This window comes from Macrotis lagotis, chromosome 2, assembly GCF_037893015.1.
Source record: "Macrotis lagotis isolate mMagLag1 chromosome 2, bilby.v1.9.chrom.fasta, whole genome shotgun sequence".
Lineage (NCBI taxonomy): Eukaryota > Metazoa > Chordata > Mammalia > Peramelemorphia > Peramelidae > Macrotis > Macrotis lagotis.
The window spans coordinates 135,791,830-135,815,279 of NC_133659.1; the positions used below are offsets into that span (position 1 = coordinate 135,791,830).

At 35.3% G+C, this 23,450-nt stretch overlaps 1 protein-coding gene across 4 annotated transcripts in view; it reads right to left on the reverse strand.

Moving 5' to 3' along the window:
- The window catches only part of LOC141513237 (cation channel sperm-associated auxiliary subunit epsilon-like), a 139,258-nt gene that overhangs the window by 80,772 nt on the left and 35,036 nt on the right, over positions 1–23,450 (reverse strand). For 3 of the 4 annotated variants that reach the window (XM_074222861.1, XM_074222860.1, XM_074222862.1), the window contains exons 6-8: positions 15,657–15,681; positions 4,526–4,603; positions 1,142–1,245 (exon numbers count right to left, since the gene is read on the reverse strand). In XM_074222861.1, coding sequence (XP_074078962.1) covers positions 1,142–1,245; positions 4,526–4,603; positions 15,657–15,681 — 207 coding nt within the window. The remainder of the gene's footprint in view (positions 1–1,141; positions 1,246–4,525; positions 4,604–15,656; positions 15,682–23,450) is intronic. The other variant, XM_074222863.1, reaches the window with a different exon arrangement.

Below are 23,450 nucleotides of genomic sequence, written 5' to 3' on the forward strand. Positions count from 1 at the left end.
TTGAAGCATGCATTTTCTATTAATAATTATTGTCAAAATTTGAATACTTTGAATAGTTCATATTCAACCACTACTATTTTAGTGAAATTTTAGGAGATTGATTCCTTAATGGGTGGAGAAAAGATTCTCAGGAGCTAACCATTTTATGTTTCTGAAAGAAGTAGTTCCAAAGAAATTGTTTCCTGTCCTTGGGGTGGGGAGTGTGTAAAGAGAAAGAGAGAGATGGGGAGGATGGAGGAAGGGAAGGAAAGAAAGATAATGGAGGGAGAGGGGGAGAGAGAGAGAGAGACTATCTTTTTAAAACACAAAATATAAGCCAAGGACTCCAATTTGTTCATTTTTACAACTAGTGAGTTGGAAAAAGGATATTAAATCTAATGGGGTAGTGGGAAACAACCCATTTAGGGACTGGATTTGGAATTCCTATCCTGGAAATTGAGCTGTCTAGACTGACAAGTGAGTGCAAACTCCTCTAATTCATTATGTTTCGTCAGCTCCCGAAGAGGTAATATTCCATCTAGACAAAGGCCATCTACTCCTCATACATGCATACTCCAATACCAACTTTGGGTTCATTCATCAAATAAGTAGTATTTTTACTTCTGGAAAAGTCAAGTCAATTGACTCCCCCATGGGATCAACTCACTAACCTTGTGACTTCTCAGAGGTCTTCTTCCCCTATGGTCACCACTCCTCTAAATGTGTTGCATCCTCCTCTGAAAAGCTAAGTTCCTTGAGAATTTGAATGGTCCCATTTATTGAATTGGTAAAAAAATAAGTGTTTAATAAAAACTTTTTTTATTCATTCATTCATTCATCTAAGAATTTGTGAGATATCCTGAAATATTTAACCAGTCTAAACATATTAGACGAAATCCCAAGGTGAGGATTTAGGAACTGCTATACAGAATTGGAAGCACATCCAAGGAATATGACTTATACCATCTAAATAGGAGGCAAATTTGGGGTATGATGTAAAATCTTTTTTTTTGCCAAAGGACAAGCAATTCAAATATTTATTATTAGATGTAAAATCAAATTAAAACTCCCCTAGAAATTTTTATTTCCTCATGAAAATCTATCTAGTTTTAATTTCATTGAATAAATATGATTTTGCACTTGAAATATTTAAGTGAAATACCCTCTTCCAGTGGTATGTGGAAAGTAAGTATGATAAGTGAATGCTGACAGAATAAGAGGTTCTTGTCCCATTGTGGAAAACTGCATGCTAAGTGACATGGAATTCTGTGGAAAAAAGGAAAAAAATTTGATTATCTTGCATTTTTATTTTCAAATTATAACTTAAACTTCTAAGATTTGAGTGTTATACAAAAGTTGTCATAAAACTATAGACATTAACATAAAATATATATACCTGAAAATTCTTAATTTGTGAATAAATTCATTCAGTTTATGGCTTATTCTATTAACAATAAGTAAAAGAATATTGACTGAACAGACCTTGAATATGAAAGAGAGAAGGCAACAGAAAGAAGAATGAAGGCTGACCTTAACAGAAGAGAAGTTAGCTGAATGGAAGAAGCACATGTCTCTTAGTTTTATTCTATCAGGGTTATATATTTAAAGGTAGAAGGAAGATTAGAGATCATCTTATCTAGAGGTCTCCAAAGTACACATATCCAAAGGACCATGTAATGAGTAATGTGGATCAACTAATCAACTAGCTGATGGGTTAGAAGATGTACTGCATCCCACACTTGTGGGGCAATTGTGAAGTTTGTCTCCCACATAATCCTACCACCTTCTTCTCCCATAATCACCCCAAACTCCTACTGCTTTGTTCCCTCCTCCATTACTGTCCTCCCTCCCCCATTACTGTCCTCCCTCCCCCATTACTGTCCTCCCTCCCTTCCATCTCTCCCTTCCATACCAAGCATTGCCTTTTGGATGTTTATAACCTAGCTGCAATCCTGATACCTGTACAAGATTTGCCTTTGGGAAAATACTTTTTCTGCCATTCGTGTGTTCTCATAAATTAGACCCATCCCACTTTCTTGTCAAATTACTTTCACATCATAGTGGTTAAAGCTTGGCTAGCTCTATATACCAGGCTGTGACCAGTGAGTTAGAACTGCATTTGCAATTTTGTTTTTGGTGGGACAGTATTAATGAACAGATTGAGGAAGTGTAGATGGCTTGTAATTTGCTTTGAAGAACTCACTACCTTTTTCTCCAGTTCAATCTTCCTTATTCCCTTCCCTACCCCAAATTCCCTATTCCTATCTGGAGTATCATCATCCTAGAAGATTCACCTTGGATTCCCTGCTCACTCTCACCTGATTTATTCAGTCAGTTGCTAAGATTTATATTAAGCACTTCCATAAAATCTCTTCCATCTCTCTTCCTTCTCTCTACTCTCACAGTCACCTCTTATGATCTTTTCCTTGCACTATTGAAAATAAATTCCTAGTTGATTGCCTTGCCTCAAATCTATCTTCTCTCCAATACATTTTTCATAGAGTTGCCAAATTAATTTTTCCTTGAGTTCAGGTCTTTCCTCTCCTACCTAAAAATTCCTTGTGTCCTTATTTCTTATTGAATCTAGTTTTTAGTCTCTGTGCAAGAAGCAGTTAGTGAAGAAGGATCACAATCATACAGTGATTTTCTGATTATCTCTTAGCAAAGTGCTTCAAAGAATTGAATGTGAAAGCATCAAGCATTCTTTCTTTTACATGTTCTAAATTTGCTGACTTTTTCTATCATGACAAGGAGCTGTCAGTAGTATGCTGTCTACCAGATAACTGTGTATATATATTATTCTCTTCATAACATCCCACCAAATATGTACACAATATATTCCTTCAAGGCAAAGGCATATGCATACACATCTGTCTCTGCAGAGACAGATGTGTAGCGATACTTAAGTATATATACAAAGTATAAGGGCTGGGTGGGATTGAAGAGGAATGCTATGATCTTGGTACTGGACTTATTGAAAAAGGAGGGGGAATGACTTGGAGGTTACCAGATCAATATATCTAGGATCTGGATAGGCTATATGAATTCCAGGGATCCTCAAAGAAGGAATAGTTTCTGAGTTAGCAGAAGGAGATTCTGTGGATGTCAGTGGTGAACAAGGAAGATATTTACTCTACTCCCTGGGTAGGGAGGAGATAAAAATGAAGCACATTATATATAGAAATGTAATACTAGAGAGGAGAATCTAGGATGAGTTGTTTCTGGGGAGAAAAAGGAAGAAATACATTAGAAAAAAGTTCTTAAAGGAAAGGAATCAAATCTTAGAATCTTGAAAACTTCTTAGAATCACTAGAATCACTTTCCTCAAAATATGACTCCTAATTCCCTGAATTCATTCTTCACCATACTCAAGAAGCCTTATCACTTTGGGATCAAGCATATAATAGCAATGAACAACAGGTTCAATAGGAATGATACAATGGAAGGATGGAATTTCAGGAAACTGTGATCTCAGAAATTTAGAATTCAAGATCTTAGAGATAGGAGCAAAATCTGTGATAGTCTAAGGGGTGGCCACTCTTGGTAGTTACATATTTTTTGTTGTTTTTTGTTTTTTAGGTTTTTGCAAGGCAAATGGGGTTAAGTGGCTTGCCCAAGGCCACACAGCTAGGTAATTATGAAGTGTCTGAGACCGGATTTGAACCCAGGTACTCCTGACTCCAAGGCCAGTGCTTTATCCACTACACCACCTAGCTGCCCCTTGGTAGTTGCATATTGTGAGATGGAAGCCATGATGAATTGAAAGACCAGGGATAGAAGGATCATCAGTGTGGGTATTGGTCCCACAAGTATTGGCACCAGTGGTAAGGACCTGGTGTGACAAAGAGAGCCATGAATCATCAGAAATACACCAGGTTTTCCTTAGCTTGAGAAGTAAGGAGTACAGGATGAAGAGGGTGAGGGGTGAGGACAAAGGACAGTTTGCAAACAACAAAGCAGTGGAAGGGATGGACCACTAAATTGAAGCAGATGGAGAAAAGAGTATGAATAAGGAAAGCAAGAGGAAGGAATTTTCTCCCATGGGCAGTCATTTTGTATAGCAGGAGTTAGAGCAACAGAATTAAACAAGGATGGGGCAGTTGCAGTCCCTAATCAGCAGAAGCTTATAAGATGAAGCCCAGGCTAGATTGGTCCCTTATCAGGAAAGTCAGAGAAGATTCTTACTACTGACCACTAAACAAAACTCTACAATCTATTGAATATGTAATTGTATACAACTATAACATAGTCATTCTGATTCGCTTCAGGACCAGCCCATATAGCATATGTTAACTGTGGTTTTAGGGCAAACAAAAAGGACACTTATTAAGCATTTCTGAGAAATGGTTGTGATTGGTAATTTTTGGAAATCTGGTTCTTTTTTTGGGAGAAGCTAAGTAGCCACATACTTATAAATTACAGAAAAATCAAATTGTGATGATGTATTGCTTACAGTGTTTTTTCATTATTTATAAGAAAGATAATTTCTTTTTCATACATTGAGAAATTGCAAGATAATAAAATTTATGAAATTGTTTCTACTTACCATCGAAGGTTCTGATGCATTGCCAGCCAACTCACTAGGACTTGCATTTTCTGGATCATATGTCCATATCTTTATATTCTACAAAGTAAAAGATAGATTTTGGTATTTTTGAAAACTGCCAAATTAGTATCCCCCTCTGCCTTCCAGTTCAATTAAATAAATAGCAAACATAATAGGGATAGAGACTGTATCTATGATTTCAATGATGTAGGGGGTTGCTGGTAAGAGACTTTCACTGCCAATACAGGTCAGCATTCTTTCAGCAAATGAAATTTTCATAAAGCTGCTTGGACACTGAAGGTTAAATGGTTTGCACAGGTCACAAAGTTAGCATTTGTGAGAATAAGTTTGAGTCTGAGTCTTCCTTACTCAAAACTAGTTATCCAGCTATTACATTACACTGACTCTCTAACATATATAATACTAATATTAATTTTATAGGAAAATTTAAAATGAATAGGAACAACTTAATTTTAAGATAAGAAAATAATTCCTCATTTTGAATGATGTAGCCTACACAAAAATTAGTCAATACTAAGGGATAAAATGGGTACCCCAGCTCTAGCTCTGATTAGGCTGTGTCACAGTTAGGAGAAAAATCATTGCTAGGACCATAGTCAGGAGACAGAATATACAGACTCCAAAGTAAGCTGAATCCCAAGATACAGGTGACAAAATATAAAAAAAGTTATTGTACTAGGTAAGAAATCATTATTTTTTGCTTAAAGCTAATTGTCTACTTAGGTATCAATTAAGGAAAATATACTGACAAATTGGAACATGAAAATGTTAAGATGTAGATAGTATTTAGATGTAGATAGATATTTGATATTTAGAGATAGATGGATATTTAATACATGCATAACACCTGATTAGAAGTAAGGGTTTCTTAACCTAGGAAATACTGGTGTAGAAGGAATGCATACAGACATTATGTTTTTAAATGAATGAGTGAATAAAAAGATGGTATTGGATGTTTACAAGCAGATCTTTATACAATGATATTTGTCCCTGGAAGAATGTGTTTGCCTATGACTTTCTAATTATTAGTGCAATTAATATTTCACTGCCTAGATTTCCTTAAATATGTGACTCTTCCATAGTTTTAACAAAATAGACAGAATGCCAGCACCAGGGAAGTTTTCCTAAGGCACAAATACACAAAATTTCAGCCATTGTCTGATAGCTGACAAACTAATTCAGAAGGAGGCAGAGTTATAGGTATTCTTGTTTTAGTGATTAGATCCACCATCCTATCCGATTCTCTTCGTAAAAAATGATTCTAGCACCCCTGATATTTAGACCAATGCTGTCTCAGACTTCCCCTGACTCATTTTGATATCCCTCTCCTGGGCAATATGCTTTCCTGCCTAGGTTGGCCTCAAACTTTTCAGACCTTTATAGTTCTCAGCTGACTCATTCATATTGTTTCTAATTCTCCTTGTTCCTTCATTTAAAAATTTAAAATAGATAAATCTGGGAAGTACTAACATTCAAAAATATAAGAAAAAAGAGATTAGAAAAATGAAAATAAGTCAAAAAGTATTTTAAATTCTTTGTTACACATAATTATATAAATGGATAGATTGCAGTTTGTATCACTGGAGATCATTGTCAGTCAAAGTATATAAGCTCCCCACTTTCATCATAGAATAAAAGATAATAACAGCTAGCATTTCTAAGGTGTTAGTAATTTTATCTCATTTATCCTCAAAGCAATCCTGGGATATAAGTGCAATTATTATTATTCCCATTTTATATGGATAAAGAAGCTGAGACAGAGAATTTTCCAGGATCACATTGCAAATAAATGTCTGAGCTTAGATTTGAATTTGCTTCTAGACTCCATGTCTAGACTTCTATTTACTATTCCACCTCACTACCTAGATGAAGGGGACAACTAAAATAGTGGGAGAGGAAAGAAATGAGCAAAGTGTTTGAGGAGAGAGAGAGAGAGAGAAAGAGAAGGAAAGTGGGGGGAGAGGGAAAGTGAGGTGAAGAGAGGAAGGGGTTAGGATCAGGGAAGTAAGCTCAGGAGGGACAGAAAATTCTCAGAAATGAAATTTTGAAGTTGCCAAGAGAAACAGAAAAATGGAAATTTGTCAGAAGAAACACAGATGCACAGAGCAGTAAACCAATCTATATTTAAAAAAATGTACAGAAGATGGCAGCAAAGATAAGAAATAGAGATGAATGAATGTAAGAGCATGGTATCATCCTGTAAAAATAACCTGAGTGTGGATAGAACCCCAGCCCAGGAGTCAGGAGGACCAGAGTTCAAATATGACCTCAGAACACTTAATAATTACTTACTATGTGACCTCAGGCAAGTCATTTAAACTCAATGACATACAAACACTAAAAAAAAAAAAAAAAAGCATGGTTCATGGGGGTAGCTAGGTGGGCCAGTGGATAAAGCACCAGCCCTGAAATCAGGAGGACCTGAGTTCAATGCGGCTCAGACACTTAATAATAATTACCTAGCTATGTGTCCTTGGGCAAATCACTTAACCTCATTATCTTGCCAACTCCCCCCCCCCCCCCCCAAAATATAACTTGAGTAATGCTAATGCTCAGGTATATTGGGAAGAAAAGGAAGGGACAAGGCCTCTCTTAGATTGTGAGTTTTGCAGCCATTGAGCAGAAGGTCCCTTGTGATACTCCATATGAAACTATGTGAGAGGTCTTGACTGAAACCTAGAGCAAATGCAGAAAAGTTTTGGAAACTGTAGAGCTGTAGATCAGTCTGAAGGAGGATGATCCACCAAAGAACAAACATCTCTCTGCTGTTATCCAACTCAAATCTACATCCCAACCTAAATTTTCTATGTGAATTCTGGAAAAACAACAATCCTAGGATAAATACCTTGAATTGTAGAGAATCCAGGTGAAGAAGTTGAACAAGAACAAGAATCTGAAGACTTTTGACCTTTGAGTCCTTGATCAAAGTAAATATTGAAATTTAGATAAATACTGGGCCCTTTGTCTAAGGGCAAAATTCCATTTCCACTCCTCCATAATGAAAATGTGGTGACCAAGTTAGATGAAATTAAATCTACAATCAAGTTCCCAGTGCAAGAATGTGCTGTAACTGGTAACTGTGGTTAGCCATGTGTAGATGACAGATGAAGAGCTTGTCTACAATCTAAATGGCTTTATCCTGGTGTTTACTAAAGAGAAAACTGGCAAAATATGAGGACATTGTGCAGTAAAAGCACTGTGAGAAAACACAAATGGTGCTATAAATCATGTTATTAAATCATAGTGGAAGCTGCTAATAAATTAATAGCAAAAGTTGTGAAAAAAAGGCATCTGAAAGGACTAGATTTGGATGATGGAATGATAACTGACCACGGAGGGATGGCAGCAAACTCTGATTCATGATTTATTCCTTTTGTTCTGAAAAGGACAATAACAGAAAAGATAGAACAAAAAAGCCCAACAAGGAGGTGTATGACCTTAGTGAGAGAGCATTTAGTTGCAGGGCACTAGGCCCAGTTGAAGTATCTTCTCAGTGTTCTGAAAGAACTAGATGTAATTGATTATATAAGAAAAGATCACTAAGGGGAAATGGAAGTGGAACCAAAAAATTAAGAGAAAGGTATATGCCAATTTTTGAAAAGGGAATAGAACAGATTCTCAAAACTTATCAGCTTATCTTGATTTCTGGTAAATTCTAGAACAAATCATTAAAGTTAAAGATGGTAGACATCTAAAAAGATAGGAAAGCCTGAAAAGAGGCAACTTGGCTTTCTCAAGAAAAGATCATTTCAGACCAAGTTCATTTCCTTTTTTGGCCACAATTCTAAACAGGTCGGTAGGGTTTTTATCAATGATTTGGAAATACATGGATGATATAAAGGTTCATCAAATTTGTAGATGACACAAAGCTGAGAGGGATAAAGCAGATGACAGATTCAGGATCCAAAATGATCTGGATGGGCCAGCTAGCACATGGGGCTGTGGCTAGTTGTCATAGTGGATAGAATTCTGAGCCAGGCAAGTCACTTAACCCTGTTTGCCTCAGTTTTCTCATCTGTTGAATGGGCTGAAGAAGGAAATGACTAACAATTCCAGTTTCTCTGACAAGAAAACCCCAAATGGAGTCCATGAAGAAAAGTCATTACTGAAAGAAAAATGATTGAAGAAGATCAACACTTGCATATTAAAAAAAAACAAGTTTAAAATGCAGGTGGAGACAATTAGTAGCTGTATTGAAAATGACTTGGGGGTTTTAATGAACTGCAATCTCAATAGGAGTTAGCAATGTAACATAGTAGACAAAAAAGCTAGCATTAAAGGGGAATAGCTTCCATGATTAGGGAGATGATAATCCTGCCATATTTTTATCCATATCAAACATACAGAGTATTGTGTATTGATAGAGTATTCTTTGCACCATGATTTAAAAAGGACTTTTGCAGAATGTCCAGAGGAGGGCAACTAGGATGGTGAAGGGTCTTGAATACATATCAAATGAAGATTGGTTGAAATATCTCGACATTTTCAGCCTAGAGAAAAGAAGACTAAGGGAGAAATAATTGTTGCGTTCACACAGCAATTTAAAGGGTTCTTATGTAGAAAGGAGCTGAATTTGTTTGATTTGATCCCAGAAGCAGCAGTTAAGTTATGGGGGGGGAGTTATAAAGAGGCAAATTTAAACTCGATGACAGAAAAAAAACAGAATGGGCTACTTTAGGAGGTGATAGATTCCTCTTCCTTGGAGTCAAAGTGATCACTGGTCCTTTCATGGATGGACTGAACTAGATGGCTAAGGAAGTCTCTTCTAACACTCAAATTCTATGATTTTATACTTCCATGTACAGATTTGGGGTTTCCTCTGATGTATTTCCTTCAACAACACAACCTACATACCACCAGGCCTTCTTATCTTGTGGTGGTTGTCTATGTACACTTGTTATCTACATGCTCAGAATTTTGAGGGCCTTACTTTATTTCTTGCTAATGATAAGGGACTAGCCCAATTCCTTTTCCAATCATATATCTCTCTCATTGGTAATGTTATTTCCTATTAATTCTCACAAAGCATCTTTCCATTAATTTCTTATGACTTACAGACATATACCATCCCTGGAAAAGTGCTATTTTTATGAAGTCATTTTGTTTTAAGATGACTGAGGCAAACAGAAATTAAGTAATTTGGTCTCCATTGTCACACCCATCCCCTTATATCTGACAGTTGTATATTTCTTACTCTTCTAATCTGCATATGGTATCATCCTCTATGTCTGAATCATGCACCCATTTTAATCTTATTTTGGTTTGGTATGAGATGAGATGTTGGTCTATACCTAGTTTGCATTCTATTGTTTTTTTTGTCAATTGGTGAGTTCTCACTCCAAGAGCTGGGGTGTATGGGTTTATCAAACATTTGGTTCCTATGGTCCTTGACTGCTATGTCTTGTGTACCAAAACTATTCCACTGTTCTACCTCTATTTCTTAGCCAGGACCAGTAAGGTTTTTTTGTTTTGTTTTGCTTTTTAGTTTTTGCAAGTTAATGGGATTAAGTGACTTGCTGAAGGTCACACAGCTAGGTAATTATTAAGTGTCTGAGGCTGGATTTGAACTCAGATCCTCCTGACTACAGGACCAGTGCTCTATCCACTGTGCAACCTAGCAGCCCCAGGACCATAATATAGTTTGGGGTCTGGTATTGCTAGACCACCTTCTTTTGTATTTTTTCATTAATTCTCTTATTATTGACCTTTTGTTCTTACAAATGAATTTTACTATTTTTCTAGTTTTCATCAAATACTGTTTTTTTGTGGTTTGATTGAAGTGGCACTGACTAATTAACTTAGGCAGAATTTTCATTTTTATTAAATTGACTCAGTCTACTCATGGGCAATTTATATTTTTCCAATTCTTTGATCTGATTTCATTTGTGTGAAATGTGTTTTATAATTCTATTCATAAAATTTATGAGTATGTTGTGGCTTGCCCAAGGCCACACAGCTAGGTAATTATTAAATGTCTGAGACTGGATTTGAACCCAGGTACTCCTGACTGCAGGGCCAGTGCTTTATCCACTGTGCCACCTAGCCACCCTGCTCCATTATTTCTTGAAAAATGAAGTCTAGGCTCTTTTCCTGGTCATGACTTACAGGTGGCCTGATAATTTTTAAATTATCTCTTCTGGATCTGTTTTCCAGGTCAGTTGTTTGTCCAGTGAGATATTTCACATTTTCTTCTAATTTTTCATTCTTTTAGTATTGTTTTATTGTTTATTTATTCTTGATTTCTTGCAAAGGCATCAGTTTCCTTTAGCTCTATTCTACATTTAGAGGAGTTATTTTCTTCATAATACTTTCTTATCTTCTTTTCCAGGTGGCTGATTCTGATTTTTAAGATTATTCTCCTCATTTGCCTTTTGGGTTGCTTTTTTCCAATTGGCCTAAACTGGTTTTTAACATGTTGCATTTTTTAAGTATTTTTTTGTGATCCTTTCCCCAAGTTGTTGACTTGGTTTTCATGATTTTCCTGCATTGCTTTTTATTTTAAAAAAATTTTTTTTAGGTTTTTTTTTTTTGGCAAAGCAAATGGGGTTAAGTGGCTTGCCCAAGGCCACACAGCTAGGTAATTATTAAATATTTCAGGCTGGATTTGAACTCAGGTACTCCTGACTCCAGGGCCGGTACTCCATCCACTGTACCACCTAGCCTCCCCCTCCTGCATTGCTTTTATTTTTCTTCACAATTTTTCCTCTACCTCCCTTGTTTTTCAAATTCTTTTCTGAGTTCATCCATAGCCTGAGCCTATTTCCTTATTTCCCTTGAAGACTTTGAATACAAAAGCTTCAAATCTATCATCTTTGAATGTGTATTTTGATCCTCCATGGCACCAAAGTAATTTTCTATGGTTAGATTCTTCTTTTTCTGTTGTTTGCTCATTTCCTCAGTCTATGACTAATTTGCTGCACTTGCGAAGGCTTTGGGGTTTTTTGGAGATACTCCACAGGGTCCTCAATTCCTCCGAGGTCTTATGAGAAGCTCTGACTGTTCTCTTGTCTGTGCTGTGGTCTAAGGGTGATTACAAAGCCCTCCCCTCTGCCCTGGAGCTGTGAGGATGTTTCCTGATTCTTTATGTGATATGGGGGCCCAGATCACATGTGGATCTGGATATGGGCAAACAGCAGAGTCCTGCCCCAGGGATGGCAGCAATACCTCTTCAGTCTCCCCTGACCTCCTTATCATCTGTGGGCTGAGCACTTTGGAAGCAGTTACTGGGTGGTTGTGCAGGTTCCCAACACTGGTTCCTACAGCAGGGCTGTTCCAAGGCCAATGTTGGCCCAGATTCTGACACTCTCTGGTGTGGCTGAGTTCTCTTACCATCCCTTCAAGATGTCCTCTGAGATCCCTGGGCCAGGAGGTCTGGAAACCCCAGTTTACATGGAGACAGGTGCCCTGCAGGCTGTTCCTGGTTTGCTCCAGCCGGGCTGTGCTGTGTCCCAGCTGCACTGCAGCTTTTTCCAACCCCAGGTCCCAGTGAAACATCTTTTTAGTTGTCTTCAACTGGGAAATTGTGCCAGTTGTTTCAGGCTCTGCTGATGTTGCCCTGTGACCTATGAAGGATCCTCATGTCTGGTGCTGCAACTGAAGGCACTGCTGAAGGTTATAGGGGTCTGTAGGTTTATCTGTTGCTGACTTGGGGTCCTAGTTGTGATGTCTTGAATGTGCCAAGGCTGATGGATATGCTTCCCTATATTGAATCATGTAGTGGTCTGGCCACTGACCAGTGCTTTTTTTGCCTGGGGTTCAGATGAAGCACATAGTGCTTCTTAGACCTGGAGTCTATCATGTCCCCTGCCAGGTTGTGGCATGCGGCAGGTCCCAGTTTGGTATTTATCTGTTCCACCACGCAGTTCCAAATTCTTTCTTCTCTCTCCAAGACTTCCACATCATGTTCTCCCTTCTTACTCTCAATTGAGGTTATTGCCTCATATACTGGGAAATTAAAGGTCATTTGTCATGAGCTTTTTCTTCTTCCTTTCTCTAGGTCTTGGCTTTGAAGTATTTAGGTCCTCTGGGTGACTTATAAAAAATAAGTACATTCATTGGGGCTCATGAGCTTTGATTTTAAGGAGAACCACAGAATAACTTGAACATGAAATATTTTCCCTTAAGCAGACTCATCTAGGAGACTATACAATTCTGTATCCCCCTTCCCTGTCATAGTTAAATTCCTAGAAAAAGTTATTGAAACTGACTCTTCTACTTTTTCACTTTTCTTGCCATCAATTTAATCAGTTATTAAATAATTACTATGTAGCAGGCAGTGAACTGTTATTTTAACATTTCTTAGGAAATAGAATGGAAAAATCTTTTATTTGCCTCATTTTGGTCTTTCTACATCACAAATTGAAACTAAAAATTAGTATATTTATTTATTAGATGAGTGATGAGGAGAAAGTCACTTAACATTTCCTAGACATATTTTACTTATATGAAAAATTGATATAATAATACTTTTACTATGTAACAAGATTGTTGTGAAATTTGAAGTATTCTAGACAACTGATGATCAACTATTTGCTTTCATATAAACTTAAAAAAGTTTATAGAGTCTAATTTATTTGTTTGAGATCTAGCACTGTTAATTCCCCCTTTTCACATATTATTTTTCTTGTGATTCTTAAAGGTTCATTATTCAGATTAATTCTGCATTATTTTGATTAGTCCTATAAAGTAATTCCTTGGGATGTTTGATTAGTATAGAACTAAATTTGTAAATAAATTTAGGTGATAACATTTAAATGATTAATTCAGCCTCAACATGAAAAATTGCTCTGCAATTATTTAAATCTTTATTTATATAGAAAATGTTTAGCTACTACATTGATTATAAATATTAAATGTATCTTTAAACAAGATATAAGATATTTTATATTTATTGTAGATATTATGAATGGGACTTGCTCTTTGATTTCTTTGGACTGAATTTCATTATAGTAAGCAATGAAGTTGATTAATTTTATGGGTTCATTTAATTCTAGTTACTTTACTGAAAATATTGTTTTAACTATTTTAATTGTATCCTAAGTAAATCTACCAAATCATCTGCAAAACTAATTCTTTTGTTGCCTGAATTTATTCACTCACTTTCTTTTTCTTGTTTTATTGTAATAGCTATATCTAATAATAATGGTCAGAATGATCACCCTTTGTTTTACTTTTGATGTTATAGGAAAGAGCTTTAGTATTTCTTCAATTCAAAAAAGGTGAGCTCTTGATTTTAGAGGGTTATTATTGATTACAATAAGGAAAGTTCTACTTTCTGATTTCTATTTTGATTTTTCAGTGATTTTAATATAAATAAGTTTTGTATTTTGTCAAGAGATTTCTTCTAAATTTTTGGAATAATTATGTAAGTAGGCTATTATTATTATCTTTATAGTCTTCCTAATATTTAACCAGTACTGTATTCCTGGTATAATGGTATAAAATTATATTTATATATACATATATATAAAAATTATATTAATAAAAATAACATATAATTCATCATGACATCATTTTTACTGTATTGCAGTAACATTTTTGCTAACATTTTGAGCATAAATATACCTTAAAGATATTGATACATAGTTTTCTTTCTTTGTTTTCCCTCTTAGAGGAAAATTTTTCTCATAATAAGTTTATTAAGATATAATTTTCAGCAAATAATTTACTTAAAATTAATTAGCTGTTCTATAAATTTGTAAATCCATAATGACCAAGTCCAATAAAATATTTATTAAGTATTTATTATTTTTCATGCACAGAGCTAAGTAAATGCAAGATATACAAAAGAAAGGCAAAAATGCTGAATTCTTGAATAAGTTTTTTTTAACCATGCATTTCCTCCCTATGATTACATTAGCTTTTTCTTTAAGTGCTTAGATGCTATACAATAAAGTGGAATTAAAATGGAGATTTTTGATTACATAAAATTTAGAAATTTTCTTAGCAACAAAAGTAATGCAGTTAGAAATAGAAGGGAAACTAAATCCCTAAAAAGATAGGGTAAAAAGAAAAGAATGTCAATGAAGCATCTAAAAAATATTTCCACAGTAGACCAGCTGTGGCTACAGATGGGTACAAAAACTGGATGATTAATGTACTAAATTTATTTGCTCTCATTTATTTTTCCTTATTTTTGTAATTTCTTTATTATTATTATTTTTCTTTACTCTTTTTGAAACCTTTGAATATGACTGGGTTCTAAGGGGACAAGTATCTCTTGTATCCTATTAGAATGTGTGGAATTAGGACACCAGGATTGTTTAATGTGTGTGTGCGCGCGCGTGTGTGTGTGTGTGTTTGTGTGTGTTTGCATGTATATGTGTGTATTTGTGTATATATATGTGTGTGTATAGGTATATACATGTGTGTACATAAATGCATATGTATATATATATATGTATATACATATATGCCCAAATATAGTTTTAAGAGAAGAACAAAAAGAAAGAAGAAAAGATTACATTAAGGAAGAAAATACAAAAATAAGGAAAAATCATTATTATTTCTCATAAATAAGGCACATCAAAAGACAAGTATATAAATGAGAGTAAATAAATTTACCACATTAATCATCCAATATATGTCTCTATCTGTACCACATCTGTTCCATTATATAAATACTTTAAATATGTTTCATTGACATTCTTGTCTTTTTACCCTTATTTTTTTTTTATGGGGGCAATACTTTAGTTTCTCTTCTAATTCTAAATGCATTCCTTTTGTTACTAAGAAAACTTCTAAATTTTATGTAATCAAAAATGTATATTTTAACTCCTGTAATAATTTCTGTTATTAATTATAATTCTGTAATAAATTCTGTTATTTCAATTGCACTTCCTTTCAACTTAGTTATAAAAGGCATTTCCTATCATTCTCCTCTAATTTATGATATGATCATTTATATCTAAGTGTTATATATATATATGTATATGTATTTATGTGAGTGTGTTTGTGTGACTTACTGAAATCGTGCTGTGACAAGTTACATTGGTTTCACTGTTTTTGCAATCTCCTCCCAATAAATTCAAATTACTATTCTAGAGTATTAGAAAGATAAGAAGTAATGAATGTATTCAAAAGATATATAGAATATAAAAATTAATTTTACCTGAAAATTTTTGTCTTTCTCGGGACTGGAAAAAAATTAAACATGTTTAAATAAATAAAAGCCATACTTGCTATGCATCTATTTTTAATTATATATGTACAAATATTATGATCTATTTTTTTCAACATAAATAATAGTCATTGAGAGATTAATCTTCTTAAAACTGTTTTCAACACAAGGTTTCTTAAAAATCCTAGAGTAGCTCTGGACAGTTAATCAGATTATATTCATACTTCTCAGTTGGCTTTTGAGGTTTTACATTCACCTGTCATTTTCATCTTTCACTGTTGCAAACATGATCAGTTCACTCTAATCAAATTTCTTCTTGTTGGCCTCTAGAAATGGCCTGCTTATTTCCACTTCTATATATTTGGTTTTTGGAAGGCAATAGGATTAAGTGACTTGCCCAAGGTCACACAGTAGGTAATTTTTAAGTGTCTGAGGTCGAATTTGAACTCAGGTCCTCCTGACTCCAGGGCTGGTGCTCTATCTACTGTGTCACCTAGCTGCCCCTTCAACCTAAACTTTCTAAAAAAGTTCAAGTTAAGCTTTGCATTTTCCATAAAGTCTTCAACTACAGTGATCTTTTTTCCTAGTTTGAATTGCCTTTTACACACACACACACACACACCCACACACACACACACACACACACACACACACACACACACACATACATGACACTGTGAGACATCTACTTTTACCTTGCAATTATAATTTATTTTTACAACATTCCATGAATTATATAACTAAATGAATGTTTTCTCTTTTAAAATAGTTACCTTGAGAGACTTTTTACTTCCAGAAAGGGTTTCCACTGTGAGAGATATTTATGGAACTCTTCTTTTGAAATTTTCTTCAAAGCCCGCAGCAAATTCATTTCAATTGCTATAATTAAGATTTTTCCTCTCTCTCTCTCTCTCTCTCTCTCTCTCTCTCTCTCTCTCTCTCTCTCTCTCTCTCTCTCTCTCTCTGTCTCCATAACTTATCTTCCATCACTCCCTTTTCTTTACTTTTTCATCATTTATCATTTTTATCATTTTTGCCTGGGTTCAAGTACTCATCACCATACTACTAGAACAGCCTAAATGTTTTCCTTGCTTTCATTCTATGCCATCTCCAATCTATCTTCCACTTAGTTGCCAAATTCATATTCCTAAAACATGAATTTTACCAGGCTTTTGCCCTATTAAAGAACCTTCAGTGACTCCCTAAAGTTTTTAGAACAGAATACAGAATCCTTAGTCTGTCATTTAAAGCTCCTACAATATGGTTTCTACTGCTTTTATTTAAATAGTATTTTATTTTTCCAATTTCAAGCAGATAAATTTTGACATTTGTTTAAAAACAATTGAGTTCTGAATTTTCTTTTTCTTTCACTTTCCCTATCCTTATAATGGTAAGCACTTTGACATAAATTATATATGTGCAATCATGAAAAATATTCCTATATTAGTCATTCTGTGAAAGAAGAAATAGACCAAAAGAAAAAAAAACACTCAATAAGAGATAAAGTGAAAATAGTATGCTTTGTTCTGCATTCACACTCTGTCAGTGGATAGCATATTTCATCTCGTGTCCTTTGGAATTATCTTGGTTCATTCTATTTCTGAGAATAGCAAAGTCATTTATAGTTGATCATTATTACAATATTGCTGCTACCTTGGGGAAGGACAGCTAGATGGTTCAATGGATTGTGCATTAGCCCCAGAACCATAAGTTCAAATCTGGCCTTAGACACTGAAGTCATTAGCTGGGTGACCCTGGGTAAATCACTCAACCTTGTTGACCCTGTTTCCCAAATTTACATATAAACATATATATTAATTCATGCTACTGTGTACAATGTCTTCCTGATTCTGCTCACTTTACCTTTACATCAGTTCATGTAAGTCTCTTCAGTTTTTCTGAAATCCACCTGCTTGTCATTTCCATTCCATTACTTTCATATACCAGAACTTGTACAGCAGTTCCTCAATTCAGGGCATCCCCTTAATTTCCACTTCTTTGCCACTACAAAAAGAGCTACTGTAAATATTTTTGGACAAGTAGGTCCTTTTCTGTTTTTCCCACCTATCTTTTGAACCACATTTCATTTTTCTCTCCTTCCTCTACTTGCCTGAATTAGTCAGACTGGACTACTTGCTGCTTCCAAACACATTTGTCTCCATGCCTTTGCCTGGATCTCTGTGTCTAGTATGCAATCCCTCCTCATCTCTTATCTCTCAGTTCCCTTCTTGAGGAAACCCTTCCAGGAGACTCTTGAAATAACTTTCTATTAAGGAGATACCCATCAGTTGGGGGCTAAATCAACTGGGATATATAAATGTAATGGGCCCTAAGACACAATGAAAAGAAGACTTCAGAAAAAAACAGGAAAACTTATATGAAATGATGCAAAAACAAAGTAAGCAAAAATAGGAAAATGATATACACAAAGGCTATGACAACATAGCTGGAAAAACATCTGAACTGCTGTAGCTAATCTAAACCGCCTTCCCTTTTTGACAGAAGAAATTAGAGCAATGGGATATTGCTTATACTATGTTAATGTGTTGGATTTTTCTCTTTCTTTTGGTGAACTTTTTCTTTTTCTTTTCTTTGCTATAAAGGATGACTCACTGGGTAAAATAGATAGGAAGGGATATATTAAAAAATGAAGGTAATATAACAAAAAATGTATCAAAAATTTAAAAAGAAAAACAATGTGAAAGTAAATTACTTTGGGTGGAAACCTTTTAAAAACTTCCTTTTAAATTTCTCTAGTAATATTATGAAATAATATTTCTCTTAGGGGTAGTTAGGTGGCACAGTGGATAGAGCACCAGTCCTGGAGTCAGGAGGACCTGGGTTCAAATCCTGTCTCAGACACTTAATAATTACCTAGCTGTGTGGCCTTGGACAAGCCACTTAACCCTGTTTGCCTTGCAAAAACCTAAAAAAGACCAAACAAACCAAAAAACCCACAAAACTTCCCTTCCTGTCCTCCCTTCCCCCCAAACCATTATAAACATCCCTGTTGAAGGTTTGAAGGAAGACCAGATGCTTTTTCTTCAGGAAAGAGATTAAAGATGAGAACTAAAATTTAGATACATATTTTTTGCCTTTTATAGATCATGGTCTTCCCAACACCAAGGACAGTAGTTTTCATTTTGTCCATATTTGCCCTCCCTTCCTCTCTCAATCTTCTCTAAAGACAAAGAATTAAGATAATAAAGGAGAATACTTGAGGGGAATGAGTAAAGACCTGAATTGTGGCTAATGTTTTGGAATGCTAACTGCATTTTAATATGGCAGGATCTTTTCCTTATACAATATTCTTATCTTAAATCATTTTGGGATAGAGAATTGTATTCAAGAACATAAGCTTAAGGGGAAGGAAACAAAGTCAGTTTGAATAATTCTTCAAACTATAAATGGATTTTATACAGAATAATTATAAACATACTAAAATTGTTTCTGGTAAATGTGTGCCTAAAACAAAGAGTACAATATTAATATTTTATCTTTTGCATTCATAAGAACTTAGTTGTGAACATGTTTTCACTGCAGTTCTATGCCCTTACAAACTGGCCACACCACAAAGAAATTAAACCATTGATGGCAAGGACTTCTTAATTCCTTCCTTCCCTATCCCCAGTATCTAGTATGGTACTTTGCACTTAACAAGCACTTCAGAATGTTCAATGACTTTTTGAGTGAAATAATTTTTTTTTTAGAAACAGTCAAATTTTAGAGCCATATTTCATGAATTAGGTGTCAATCTGGCCTGTGCTATTTTGAGTGGAAGAAAAAAAAATCTCATGATGTTAATTATAAAATAATTTTGTATAAATAAAATTAAAAAATATGAAATAAAATTTTGCATCTAGCAATATGGTTACTATCAAAATGATAGAGAGGAGTTCTCAATAGGTGAGCAATGGTAGGAGTGATGACACAAATGCATAGTCTTCCAATATGATACCTCTGAGGGTAAGTTCTTACTATTTAAGTTTGGGCATATCTGTCTAAAACAGGATCTCATTAGCTGTTCCTTTTGTTATGTAAGATTTTTGTTCATCTCTCTCTCTCTCTCTCTCTCTCTCTCTCTCTCTCTCTCTCTCTCAGTAAGGCATTGGTCACAAAGCTAGGTAATTATTAAATGTCTGAAGCTAGATTTGAACTCTTTGAGTCTTTTTGACTCCAGGGCCAGTGCTCTATTAACTATGCCACTTAGCTGCTCCTATATATAAGTCTTGAAGGCAATGAATTTTTCTTTAATTCTTTTGTACCTGTCTCCAATAGTACAAATATATTATTATTCTAATAAAATGATAGGAACTGTATACTAAAGTTAGTACAATACTATATATATATATATATATATATATATATATGTATATATATATATAAGAAAATAAAAATATTTTTAATGATTGAGTAGCTGGATCACAAATAAATTTTACTTATTGAGTCTCTAAGAAGGTCTATTTATGTCACATGTTGAATAGATTCAAATCATATTACTGAATTTAAAATTAAACAAGAGGGGAAAGTGTAAAAGTAAGCCATTATAAATTGATTATTTTTCCTTTAAAAGGTTTAGTAGAGTAACTGGTGAAAAGAAGGGCTTAATAAATTCTTATTGAATGAACTTAAAGGTCAGCTGTCAAAATTCCCTTTCATTTTACAGATAAGGAAACTGAGGTCCTTTGAGCCCAAGTTCTTTGACATAAAATTCAGTGTTCTTTCCACTGTTAACTGCCTTTGATTTGACAGGGTCAACCAAGAAGCTGAGGTGTCATCAGTTCTCTTCACTCAGAAGTAGATCTTGTCTATCTATATTATTGACCTAAGAATTTTCTCCTCTTTTATATTAACTTACATGATTATATTTGCATTTATATGCTTATATTACCTTAAATCTCTGCTACATATTCTTCCCTATCTGTCCTTGTTCCTATTTAAACACTTTTTAAAGGACTGATGCTTCCTTTGATGTGGGCACTCCTTCTGTCTATGCATTCCTTTAATAACTTAGCCGATAATCTGCTGTAGCTGCAGAAATCATCAATGTGTCGACAACACAGTGCTAGATGACTCAAGACTGAGCTAGGCTTGAACTTTAAAAGCCTAAAAAATGTCCTGCCAGAAATACTTCACTCTATTAACATGTTCTTTGAAAACCAAGGATTTTTTCCATACTACAGGGAAACATCAGAACAGGACTCCACACACTCTCACCCTCCCTACCTACTGCCCATATCCAATCTCTTGTCAAGTTCCATTCTTTCTCCCTTCATCACATGCCTTCTACAACCCCTTCCTCTCCCACACTGCCACCACCCTGGTGTGACCCTCATCACCTCACAGCAACTGGACTGGTTCCCTGGCCGCTGCTTGGCCTCCCTACCACAAATCTCTCCTCACTCTGATCCATCCTCCACTTTGTTGTCAAACTGATTTTCCTAATGTGCCAGTCTGGCAAAAACTGCCTTGGCTTCTTAAAAGCACCAGGACAAATAACAAAATGCTCAGTTTGGCTTTTCAAACCCTCCATAACCTGGTTTCTTCCTCTCTATTCTTCCATTTTACTCCCATCCAGTGACCTTGGACTCCTTCTTGTTCCATACACCAGAGCTTCCATCTTCCACTTGGAGCCTTTTCACTGACTGACTGATGCCTGGAGCTCTATCATGGCCACCCCCAATTTTATTCATTCTGAGACCCTCTCCAGGCTACCTTGCATCCATCTTGGTGGTCCAGAGCTATTTGCCCTCAGAATGTGAGTGTTTTTAGAAGAGATGGTTTTTGCTTTTCTGTGAATCCTCAGCACTTGGCACAGTGCCTGGGACATTGCAGGTGTGGAGGCCGAGGTGAGGAGGAGACACATGGTGGGCACCCTAGATGGAGGGCCATGAGAGAAGACTGTGAGTTATGGGAAAGGGAGCACTTTCAAAGGCACCTGGAGGGAATATTGAATTCTAAAAGCAGGAAATCTTCATGTCCTTCCTAGAACAACGTTTTTTAAATGCATAAAAATAAACATTATTAAAGGAAATAAATTATATTGAAAGTTTTCAAAATGTTTTTTAAAAGTCACAAAAATCAGTAAAAGCAATTTTATATGATTAATTATGAATGACTTAGCTATTCTCAGTAATACAATGATCCAAGACAATCCCAAAGGAATAATGAAGCAATATTATCTGTCTCATAGAAAGAATTGAAATTTCTTGAATACAGACTTAAATATGCTATTTTTTACTTTATTTTATTCTTTCTTTTATTCAATATTTCTTGTACAAAATGACTAATATGAAAATGTTTTACATGATGGCATACATATAACCTATATCTAATTACTTACCGTCTTACAGATGGGGAGGGATAGATAGAATTTGGAATTCAAAACTTAAAAAATACCCAAATGTTAACATGTAATTGAGGGGAAAATAAAATATTTATATATGCATATATGTGTGTATATATATATATATATAATATATATAAAGTTTTTGCATTTTTGGCAAAGCTATAGATTTAAGTGAGTTGCCCAAGGTCACACAGCTAGGTAATTATTAAATGTCTGCATCTGGATTTGAACCCAGGTCTTTCTGACTCCAGAACAGTGATCTACTGTGTCACCTAGCTTCCCCCATTAGGTATTTTTCAAAAAGATAAAGAAGTTTACAGACCATAAACTAAACATCTCAGACTTGAAGGGTGTGAGGCATCACTGGAATATTTTTATTGAGGGAGTAACATACCCATATCTGTATTTTGGCAGTTGTATGGAAAATAACCGGAATAACGCTAGAGTGAGTGAGGAGAGATTTGACCTAAGGAGACCATTTAAAAGTCCAATGCAACGGTCCAGGCAAGAGAGGATGATGAACACCTAAACTAATATGGTGACTTTGTGAACATTTATAAGGGGAGAGATGTAAGAGATGTTGTGAAGATAGAAATGGCAACGTTTGACAACTGACTATGTGGGATGAGAGGGAATGAGAAGTCAAGAATAACAACAATGCCACGAATCTGGGAAGGGAGAATAATGATGTTGCCCCCCTACAGAAATTGCAAAATTTTGTAGAAGGAAATCTTTTTTGGGACAATAATTAACACTGTTTTGAGTTTGTTCAATCTGAGACGTCTATGCGTTATTTTGTCTGAAATATTCACAGGCAGCTGCAATAACATGGAAGACTAAAGCTCAGGAAAAGGACTGAACTATATAGAGTGCAACAGATAAAGAGACTGAAATGAAAGGGAGAGGGAAAAAGAGAAGAATGAAAAAGGGAGAAAGTTGGAGAATTCAAGAAATAGAGACAGAGTCAGGGATAAAGAGAGGAGCATCAAAGGGGCAAGTTCCCAGAAAAAATCTGGAGAAGGGAATGGGAAAGAAATGAGCCTTTACATAAGGAAAAAGGAAGGGGAGAAGCATTTACATGAGGGATCAGGAAGGGGGGGTGGTGTATACATAGCTGCTCATATGTGCTAAGCGAGTTTACAAACATTACCTCATTTAATGAGAGATGAGACCAAGGACAAAAGTAGAGGGATTGACCTCAGTAGAGAGGACTAAGTCTTCATCAGAGTGAAACAAAGTAGAGGGGAATGGAGGGTTGAGCAGGGGAGAAGAGAAAACTCAGGTTTACTCCAGACTATTTTCTTTGATAACTAGAGAATAAAAGGAAACTGTTTGCTGGAGGGTTGAAGAAAGAAGAGAAGTCTGGAACAGATGCTGTCAGGGAATGCCAGTGTCAGCTGGAGAATAAACATTACCATTAAGCAGTGAGGGTCCAG